Here is an 11,044-nt window from a genome sequence, read left to right on the forward strand (position 1 = left end):
ACTGAGCCATCTCTCCAGCCCCATGTATTGACCTCTTTCGGGAGGGTGTTACCTGTGGTCTGGCCCAGAGAAGATAGGTAGAGTTTTCTGCCTAGCACAGCCACGACACTATGGAGAAAGGGGAGAGTCAAGTGTAGCCCCCAAGGTCCCAGCCATTTGGCTGGCGTGCTTGGATTGCCTCATTACTTTGTCTCCTTAGGCGTTCGAATTCAAGCAAGTTCTGACCTGCTCTGATCAAATACCTAAAGTCCAAGTGCAGCTTGCTAGGGACACTGGCATGGGGAAGATTTTGGAAGCCGCTTTCTGCTGAGATTCTTAGATGGTGCCATGATTCCCAAGCTCAAGAAGGCACCTGGGAATCTCAAAGGGTTTGGGTTGAGCCCTAGCTCTGCCCTTTGCCTGAAACTGAGAGATTGTCTCCTTAGAGCCCCGTGTTCCTCACCTGTTAGAAAGGCAGGATCCAACAGACTGCACTGAGACTTACATCAACTCTTACGTAAAGGACAATGCCCGGAAGTTGGCAATAAAATCCAAATCAACCTTAACTCGGAGCTTCCCTTGGGTGAGAAGCAACTCTACCATTCCAGGGTGGAGACTGCCCTCTGAAATCCAGGCCCTCAAATTAAATCCAGGTTATTTGGCTTATGTGACCCAATTATGAGCCCTCTGTCCCACAGACCTCTGTGGGCATTTCATCTTCTGCCCCTGGGGCCACTACTTGTCAAGGCAAAGTCTGCCCATCTGTGGGGAAGGAGGCTCCCGCTTCTCTGATGAGAAGCAGCCCAACTGGTTGCTGAGTTGTGGAAATAATTAAACTAAGAGAGGGAAAAACACTTCTTTTAAAAACCGGGTTAGGGATGATTGTGCAGGGCGTAGCCTGCCTAATTAGCAAGCTGCGGGCTGAGGGCTGACGGGCCTGTCTCGCCCTGGCCCGTTGGGTCAGGCGGTGCCTGCTCCTCCCCTGCTCCTCCTCCCACAGGTGTGTCTCCCGGCCTTCAGGCTCTGGGTCTCACTCCCTGCTCAGCCGCCCAGGAGGTCATCCACCCTGCAGCCCCAGCCAGCCCGAAGGAGACCCGACAAGTGTCCCGCGATGGAAGCCGCAGACGCCTCCAGGAGCAACGGGGCCAGCCCAGAAGCCAGGGACGCCCGCAGTCCCTCAGGCTCCCACGATGGCCTGCAGAATGGCACCAAGGGTGAGGGCAAGGACCCCAAGACCACCAACGGCCACCACGGCGGAGAGGCAGCCGAAAACAAGAGCCTGGGCAGCGCCCTGAAGGCAGGAGAGGGGAAGAGCGCCCTGTTTTCCGGCAATGAGTGGCGGCGTCCCATCATCCAGTTCGTGGAGTCCGTGGATGACAAGGGCTCCAACTACTTCAGCATGGACTCTGCGGAAGGCAGGAGGTCGCCCTACGCGGGGCTCCAGCTGGGGGCCAAGAAGCCTGCCGTCACTTTCGCTGAGAAGGGGGAGCTGCGCAAGTCCATCTTCTCGGAGCCTCGCAAGCCCTCAGTGTCCATCGTGGAGCCGGGCGAGACCCGGCGGAACAGCTACCCGCGGGCCGAGTCCAGCCACTTGCTGCGGTCCAAGTCCGCCTCGGAGGAGGTGCTGTGCGACTCCTGCATCGGCAACAAGCAGAAGGCTGTCAAGTCCTGCCTGGTGTGCCAGGCCTCCTTCTGCGAGCTGCACCTCAAGCCCCACCTGGAGGGCGCCGCCTTCCGTGACCACCAGCTGCTGGAGCCCATCAGAGACTTCGAGGCCCGCAAGTGCCCCCTGCACGGCAAGACCATGGAGCTCTTCTGTCAAACCGACCAGACCTGCATCTGCTACCTCTGCATGTTCCAGGAGCACAAGAACCACAGCACCGTGACGGTGGAAGAGGCCAAGGCTGAGAAGGAGGTGATGTCTGGGTCCCACTTTCCCTCAGGGGAGTTCCAAGCCCCCACCCCACGCCCCACCCCCACATACCTTGGTCACTAGGGTTTGGGCTTAATCTCCAAGGTGCTTGGCTCTTTTAGAAAATGTTTCTTTGCTCTCTGCACCCCCAGCCTGGAGGGCAGAGGTGACTTCCCAGCCCCTAAGGTCTTGGGAGAGAGACATTTTCTAGATGAGCAAATAGAGGCTCAGAAAGGACTGGGGGCCTGTCCAATGCCTTAGGATAAATTCAAGTCAGGCAGAAAGTAAGACCCAAGTGCACAGAACTCGGTTCTAGGTGCTGCCTATGTGGAATCTCTTTCCCACCCTCCCTTCCTTTTTTTCTTTCTGTTCAAAGAGAATTGTTCCCAAGGTGGGTTGTAGGTGAGGGAGTCATTGGAAGAGTACTGGGGGTCCCTGGAATGTCCCTTTTGCTGGCACCTTGGTTTGCATTTGCAGAACACTGGCTGCTTGTTCTTGCTGCTCTCCAGCCAGTCCATCTACTCCCCTCCCTGCTTTTGTCCTCTCTGGGGGTCCCTGTGCACTTTATGTACCTGCTTACAGGTAAGTGGGACGTGCCTATGCCTGTGGGGGACACCAATGTTGAAGATGGTAGTGTGTGTATGTGTGTGTGGGTATGGGTGTACACTAGTGTGTGTGCTTCCTGTGTGTGTGGTTGTTGCCTGTTTGTGTGAGGCATGCACGGGTCTCCCTAACTCTATGTATGTGGTTGTGCATTATTTCTATGGGGAAGAACAGAGGCAAGTGGAGGCTTGTGGGGGTGGCACACCTGGGGAAGGTGCTCTGAGCTGAGGGCCAGCTGTGGCCGAGGCTTCTTACCTAAGCATGCTGGGCCCACTCTTGCCACAGCTCCACAGCTCCTGGCTGCAGAAGGTTGCCCAGAGCCAACTTTCCTGGTGGTCAGTGCAAGAGACTTGGCCGGCTTAAGAGCTTCTGCAACCCACAGAGTGGGGCAGCACAGGGTCCTTCCCGCTGGGTCTTTTGATCTTGTTGTTCATTCTGGGCCTCTCGCCAACTCCTCTGGGCAGGGAGGGATAAGTTAGAGATGCAATCACCTTTACGATCCTTTCCAAAGTGTCCCAAAAGATATCTCCAGCTTCTCCTGTGTCTAAGCGCATGTTCATACTGACAATACAGATGAGGCAGGGGCCATGGAACTCATGCTTAGGGGACTGACTTGGGAAGCCAAAACAGAAAAAGGGACAGGTCATCTCTGGGCACAGTGACTAAGACAATACAGAGCCTCGGGCTGGGTTTTAGGCTGCATTTTTGCCTATAACTAGCGGTAAGACAGTGGATAAGAATCTTCCATTCTCAGTCTCAGCTTCCTGGGGGTTGGGCTAGATTGTTGATTTTCAAATTATCTCAAGGAACTGTAGGGTTCTTTTTTTTAATATTTATTTATTTTTATTTATTACATTTATTTATTGTGTGTGTGTGTGTGTGTGTGTGTGTGTGGCCAGCTCAGCCCACCAGGGGGCGGGGCTGGCTGGCATGTGGTGCTGGGGGATTGAACCGCGGTCCTTGTGCTTTGCCAAGCTTGTTTCAAGTAGGTGCTTTAGACCACTGAGCCATCTCTCCAGCCCTGTAGGGTTCTTATAAAAGTCTTCTAAGCCTAGGAGTGAAGAGAGAGGAGGAGCAAAGGGGTGGCCAGGAGGCAGAGGTCAGGTTCCCACCTCTACTGCAAGCCAAGGGCACTCATCAACCTGTTCTTACACAGAATTTGGACCCAGATGATATCTGAAACAAGTGCTCATTAAAAAGGTGGTGCTGGTGGGCAGGAGGGTTTCAGGAGCCCCATTTGGAGTCATCAGGAGCTCTGACTGCAAGTTCTGGCTCAGGGGCTGATGTAGGGCTCAGATAGTCCTTGGGGACTCACAGTGTAGGTCAGGAGGCAGAACTCAGCCAAGCAACACTGGAGAGCGCTGTTCCATTTACAGAGAAGGAGCTGTGGGTAGGCAACACATCACAGAGATGGAATGCCTGGCCTGATGGAGCATCAGCCAGCCACACTGGTCTCTCCCTTCACCTTGCAGATGGGGGGACACAGGCCCAGAGAGAGAAAGCAGTCGAGAACCTGGTTCAAGATGGAGCAGCTCCCAAAATCCTCTTCTAACATTTGAGAACACCTCAGGGAAAAGGCACTGAGGGGGCAGGATTTGGAATACATGTGCCTTAGGAAAGATGCCTGACCTACTGGAGTGACATGATGGTGGTACAGCCTGTAGGAGTACGTGTGCGTATACATGACTGTGTGCCTGCGGCACAGAGATAGGCAAGGAAGAGCAGGGCTGAGAGCCAGGATTTTTAGCTGACGTACTTCGTCTAGACCCACATCTGCTGGAATGCTGGATGGGCGACACCAGCACAGAACCAGGGGAGTGGGTTGATGGGCCAGAGTAAATGCATGTATCAGTCCTGGCATCCTATGAGGCAACTCCTGCAGACCCAAACATCATCCCACATACAGTTTTGTGTAAACAGCCTGGGCAGAACCTGCTCCGCAGGCCTGTCTGTGAAGGCCAGGTGGAGTGCCCAGCCTCATCTGGGTGAGTGGCATCAAGTTGCAGATGGCACACCTGGCCCTGAGTGCCCACATCCTCACCTTGGCTGTACCTGCTGACTCTGAGCAGAGGCCATGCTTGAAAAAGGTCCCTTGGTGTCACATTATAGTTCTTTCCTCCTGTTGACCCTAAAGCATGATGTTTCTCCTTCTTCTTCTGATGTCACAAGGAATCCCATAAATGTCCACTGGTCAACCTTTGCCACTGGATGTTCTCCCGACTAGGTCAAGTGGCTCTTTCTTCTATCTCAAGTCCCTCCTGTTGCAGTATATCAAGACACTAGGACCCCCCTCTGGGTGGCCCTGCTCTGAGCTGCGTCTGGCCTGTGACTAGGGTCACAGCACCATTGACATCAATAAGACATGTTCCGATGACACTCAGCTACAAGCTTCACTCTGGAGAGGCTCGGGCTGTGTGCCTTGTCCACTCTCCTCCATTATTTGTCTCAGGTTGTTTCCTTCGCCATGCCGCATGGCTTGGTTTCTTGTTGCCCGTTTCTTTCAGGAAGGTGGACATGGGAAGTCCTGGTCCTGAGGTTTCTGAGTGCTACTTTGGGCATAAAGACCGTTTGAGGCAGTGGGATCGGGGCCTGGGAAAAGGAGCCTGACCAACAGCCAGGGTGCTGTATCCTAGACAATCGCAGGGAGGGCATCTGCTCTGGGACAAGGGGTGACCCAGGAGGTGGGATGACCCATCCAGAGCTGAAGGGAAACAATCAAATAAAAGATCAGAGACAGGGGACAGGGGTAGAAAGTGACTGGCAGGCAGGCGGGGGGCCGATGCCAATGCAGTGTGTATGGAGCCATGCGTGAGCCAGGTGTCACTCTGTGGATTTGCAAAGCTGCAGATGTGGCAGTCTCGTGGGGATGGTGTGGGAGAAGCATTGCACTGGTTCTGTAGAAGGAGAAGCAGGCTCCAAGGTGCCGAGAGTCATACAAGTTCCAGCGCTGGGGAGTGTGGGAGCTGGGATTTCTCCTCACTCTTTTAATCCTTTTTCTACTTGGGATTGGAAAGTTCTCCTTGGGAGGCCCAAGCCCAGAGGCTTCCACACAGCAGCCTTCAGCTGAAATCACTGGATGACTCGTTGAAACAGAGTCCCAGGTCTTGCTGTGCTGATTTTGATTCACGAGATTGGGACCTTGTACACTTACAAGTCTCTCTCAGGGGTTGCAATGTGTAACCAGGGTGGGGACCAGACATCCAGGGTCACCCCAGGAAACCAAGGGAGGTGAGGTGACTTTGCCAGGGCCCATATGACATGGAAAGGCCAGGGTGATGCTTTTTGCCCCAGTTTATATCTTTCCTGACCCGAGGCTGTGGAAAGCAGAGAAAGAGTGAGATTCCAGTCAAAAGGCAGACTGACCCTGGCTGTTTGACATCTGAGTGGAGATGAGGCAAACTCTCCAGCATTTCAGATTCTTATCCAGATAATTACCACATATCTGGGAGTACAAATTTGGCAATTAACTAGCTCATTTGGCAAATGTCACAGCCCTTGGCCCATGTAGTTAAATGTTGGCCCCGGGAAAATCACCGCCAATCTCCCCTTCCTGGGGGCAGCTACAAGTACACCTGTCCTGGTGAACTTCAGATGTTGTCTTCACCCAATGGCCCCGTCCAGGCCTAGGCACCAGCAGGCCATGCCACCCCTCTACTCTCAGGAAAACCTCTGCTCACTCAAGGCCAGAAGATCTTAAGGTAGAGTGGCCCACGCAAGGCCCATCCCAGGCACTAGAGAGTGAGATGAGTGCGGGAGAAAGGAACAAAAGAAGCATTCAGAGACAGGCCTGGGCAGGGCAAAGGGAAAGAAGTGGGGAGGATGAGGAAGTCAGGAGGGAGCTGTGGGCAGGGATGGGCCTGCAGGGAGCTGAGGCCCTGTCAGACACCAGGGCTTGAGCCACATTCCACAGGAGGAGGGAGAACAGGAGGAAGAAAGCTGGGGCCTCAGGAGAGGGAATGGAAAGGGAAAGGGAGGCAGAAGAGTCTCCGAGGGGCAGGGAGCTTGTGTGACTTAGCTTAGCTTAGCTCCCTGAAGGGGAAGTTCTGTTCAGGAGAGCGCAGAGCTCCTGCCCTGGGGGTCCCTCTGAAGGCCACAGGACAGGATGTAAGCGCTGTCCATTTTGTTTCTAACAGTGAAGACTCACACATGCTGTAGAGTCCTTCTAGGTCTTGGTTCTGCATCTGTACAGTGGGGATACCACTCCTGACTTCCACAAGGGGGATTTGCAGATTGGAGGAGATTCCTGGCACACGATAGAGACTCAGCAACTAAAGCACCTGTCCTTCCTTCTCCTAGTACAGCCTTGGGAAGCTTCCTGTGTTCCATTACTTCTTGTACAGGAAGAATTGCCAAGAGCTGAACAGATAGGCAGTAGATCCATAAAGCTCTTATCACAAGCACTCCCAACAGCAATGAGAGAGGACAATTTGAGCAGCACCCATTCCTAGTCCCGGGTTCTCTGTAAGAGCTCACCGTGCCCTGGTCTTGCTAGTCTGGTCTTGCCAGCTGCACTGTGGGCACCAGGCCCCTCCCAGCCTGTGTCTGACTTCCTGAGCGCCCTCAGTAGAGGAGGCCCCATCTCTCCTCATCACTGACCAAGTCTTCCACCCACTGCTGCAGACAGCTCGGCTCCACTTCTGCCCCTGCCTACACCTGTGTCGAGACCAGCTTCTCTTCTCCCCAGGCCTCACCTGGCCTGCTGCGCTTTTCCTATGTCATCCTACACGGGACAGACTCCCAAGGCTCTGGCCCTTCTTTGTCCTTGGCCTAGATGCTTCATGGTTTACACTGTACCAATCCCTGTGCTCAGTTCCTCCTCTCTTCCTCTCAGTCTGCAAGCCCATGGTCACCTAGACAAGACCTTTCCTCACCCACAAGCTGGCCACACAGCTCTGAATACATGTCCCCTGGGTGCCACGGCTCCCTTTGGCACTTGACTCTTTGGTCTCCACCTTCTCTGGTCAAGTCCTTAGCCCACCCTCAACGCCTTTGCCTGTCTCTGTCCTCTCAAGATCTTCCATCCTTCTGTTATCTATGTCTTAAGCTTTTATTTTGTAATCTCACTTTACTGTCTAACCTCCCAGTCTCTGTGATGTCCTCAACTCTGCCCTCTATGTCTGGACTGGTTCCACATGACATCCAGACCTCAGTATAATGACATACACCACCCTTACCACTCAACATCTCCAAGACCTCATCTGGGCACACCTGCCCACTGCCCTTTCTTGCCTATGCCCTCTAACCCGCCTGTCTCTCTGCCTTCTCTTCCAGTGGCTGTGATATTACCCAGCACTGCAACAGGTAATTTCTGGGGTCTTCATGCCCTCAGAGGGAGATTCTCTTCCTGACTCCATGAAACAGATGGGGCTACTAAGGCATGGAAAAATTAAGTACCTAGCAAAGGCCTCCTGCTGGTGACAGGAGTCCAGCTTTGGATTCCCTGTTTGTGCTCTGGTCAGGCTTCTTCCTAGACCCTCTCATAGCTCTCATCTTGGAAAGGTGGCCTATTCTCCCCTCTGTGGTAGGTCTTTACTGGGGTTGGGCCTAGCCTGAGGGTGGGAGGAGGGTGTCTTTGTTTTCTGTCTTCCATTAGAGCTTGTTCTGAGAGTGGTGAAGTAGGGTGGGAAACCCAAGTGCCCACTTTTCTACCCCCGAAGTGGGCTAGAAAGTCTCAGTTACAAAGCAACATTGGCCTTCAGCTGGCTTTCTACTAACATTCCATTTTTAGGATGGGAAATTTGCCTAGAGCAGATCATTGTCCAGCTTCTTGGTGCTTTCTTCCGAGCTTAGGTCCACTAACCATCATGGCTTTCTCGGGGGGCTTTGGGGCTACTGGACCTACCAAGCTGTTTTCTGGGCTGTCTGACTGTCAGCCTCAGGGAAGGTGAGGGCTGAGTGTCCACCACCATGGCAAGGACTTACTGTCTTTCTTCTCCCCCTCTCTCCTCTTTGTCTTCTCTCCAGCCTTGTTCCAAAGACGAGGCCAAGTCATACCCTCATGCTTTGTGTTCCTCTACAGCTGACAACCTGCCATCTCCAGTGATGTCATTTTCCATGCTGGGGGATTCTAGCCTTTATAGGTGGGGAAGATGTTTGCTGAAAATATTCTAGAGTGCTGGTGCTGGGAGAGCCCAGGAATGTGTGGGCATTGAAGGGCCAGCCACGGAGCAGGGGCTCCCTTTCTGGGGAACTCTGTGGTTCCTGCCTCATGCCTTCTGCATGCTTTTGGGCCCCATTTCTAGAAAGGTCAGTGGAGCTCTAGTCCCACTGCACCCAGTTCCTTGGGTGGCTGCAGCTGATTCTCCATGGGCACCCCACAGGTTGGCAGGACGTTTACAGATGTGTGAGTGGTGACACTCCAGGCCCAGCTGCTCACTGCCATTGGAGCTCCCCCTTCTCATGATTTGTGTCTTCTTTCCCTTGACTGATTGTGTGAGTTCTTCAAGTAGATGGCATGAGAAAAGGGTGGGACTCTGTATTCAAAACTCAGTGGCTGTGGGGAGACCCTGAGTGAGCCCAGGTTTTCTTAGATACCTTGGGCTTCCTACTTGTTAGGTGGGACAAACTGGCAGGTGTCTTGGGAGCCCTTAGAGAGGAGCCCCACAGGACTAAAGAGGTGCTTCTTGGACTGGCTTAACGAATCCCCTTTTGCCTCAGGGAAGCTGCCTTTCCCAACATGGCAAGTGTGGACATGTAAGGCTGACATATACATTCTTGATAGTCCTCTTCCCAGCCTTCCCTGGGCCCCAGCACTCTGCATACCCCTGTGCAAGGGTTCCAGAGCTTCTCCTTACCAGACTTCTCCCCCTTCTTGGACTCATTGTCTAGTCTTCTCCTTCCCCAGACCTTGGGTAAAAGTCTCTTTTGCCTAAACTGCAAATGTATTCTCTTTCCTGTAAACAGATTTATAGTTGTGCCTGCCCAGACAGAGTCCACGCTGGCAGCAACCCCAGCTGCTGCTTGCAACACAAGCCTCACGTCATGCTAGAGAAACACTGCACACTGTTACTGCCTTGAGACACTCCCTGGACTGGGCTGTGTCTCTTCCCAATGGCCTCAAGTCCTCCCAAAGGAGCAAGAAACCCATAAATTGTGTTGCTCATGTTGGGTAGAGAAGCCAGGGAGGTCTAGCCCATACAACGCATGGCTAGGATGTCCAACCTAGGGCTCTGAGAAGACAGCAGATGCTGTTTGACTCTCTGCTGGACTCTCGGTGGCTGGTGTGGAGCCTGGCATAGAAGAGGTTCTGGTGAACATGTGCTGAATGAAGGACTGTCTGGAGACTCAGAGCCCTGCCTGAGTATTCATTTTTTGCCCAGCTCCTGGCTCTGTCACTTCTCCTCTCCTTGACTTTGGCATATCTTTGCCTTCAGACGGAGCTGTCACTACAGAAGGAACAGTTGCAGCTCAAGATCATCGAGATTGAGGATGAAGCTGAGAAATGGCAGAAGGAGAAGGACCGCATCAAGGTGAACAGCTCCAGGCCCCCGTGTACCTTTGCCCATATGTGCTGTCTGGGTAAACTGGGGCATGGCTCCTGCCCCAGGTTTCAGCCACAGTGACATCCCACACTCGTTTGCTTTGGATTCTTCTGCCCCCTTTGGCATTCCCACCAGTTACCCTTCTGTTTGGGCCAGGCATCTGGGTGGGGTCTTAACTGCCACCAAGTGTCATCTCAGCAAATAAATATACTAGCCCTGTCCTCCACTGCATCTTTCGATGTCCTCAGATGTCTGCTTACTGGGTGACCCAGCCACCAAGTACATGCTGTTTCTCCTCTACCTGTGCCATTATGGCCAGATGGGTTTGCCATAGCTTGAGTAATGGTGAAGCAGCCTGAAATCATTGGCTTTTGACAGGCCATGAGCATAGCCCGATAATTCACGTTCTGTGTGGTGTTTGATTTTGGTTGAATACACCCTGACATATGGGTCCATGTCTGGGTCCACAGAGTTACTTGGCCAAGGAAAGGTGGCATATGATGATTCACCCAGGGAAAAGAGCTGTGGTAGATAAGAAAGGATGGACTGTGAAAAACCCTACCAGCAGGTGGCACCTCCAGGCGATACCATTGAATGAGATGCACGACAAACAGCATTGCTGAGTTAGGGTACTGGGAGTGCCCTGTCCTTTGACTGAAATCTAAAGATGTGCTCTGCTGTGGTTTTCTTAATGGAATCCTCCTTCATCCCTCTCCTCATATTAGAGCTTCACCACCAATGAGAAGGCCATCCTGGAACAGAACTTCCGGGACTTAGTGCGGGACCTGGAGAAACAGAAGGAGGAAGTAAGGGCTGCACTGGAGCAGCGGGAGCAGGATGCTGTGGACCAAATAAAGATTATTGTGGATGCTCTGGATGAGAGGGCCAAGGTGCTGCATGAGGACAAGCAGACCCGGGATCAGCTACACAGCATCAGTGACTCAGTGCTGTTTCTGCAGGTAAGAGGAGAGCCCTCCACCACTCAAGTCCCCAGTGCCTGTCCTGTCCCATCCCATCCCGTGACATCCCACCCTACTCTACTTCACCCCACCCAACCTTATCCCACCCT

At 53.2% G+C, this 11,044-nt stretch overlaps 1 protein-coding gene across 1 annotated transcript in view; it reads left to right on the forward strand.

Annotated features, from left to right (window-relative positions):
• Positions 1-975: 975 nt before the first annotated feature.
• Positions 976-11,044, forward strand: part of Trim29 (tripartite motif containing 29) — a 24,915-nt gene continuing 14,846 nt past the window's right edge. The window contains exons 1-3 of the mRNA XM_004636403.2: positions 976-1,894; positions 9,868-9,963; positions 10,701-10,934. Of these exons, the coding sequence (XP_004636460.1) occupies positions 1,091-1,894; positions 9,868-9,963; positions 10,701-10,934 (1,134 nt within the window). The 5' untranslated portion in view covers positions 976-1,090. The remainder of the gene's footprint in view (positions 1,895-9,867; positions 9,964-10,700; positions 10,935-11,044) is intronic.

The sequence above is a fragment of the Octodon degus genome, unplaced genomic scaffold (genome assembly GCF_000260255.1).
Source record: "Octodon degus isolate 3935 unplaced genomic scaffold, OctDeg1.0 scaffold00080, whole genome shotgun sequence".
NCBI lineage: Eukaryota > Metazoa > Chordata > Mammalia > Rodentia > Octodontidae > Octodon > Octodon degus.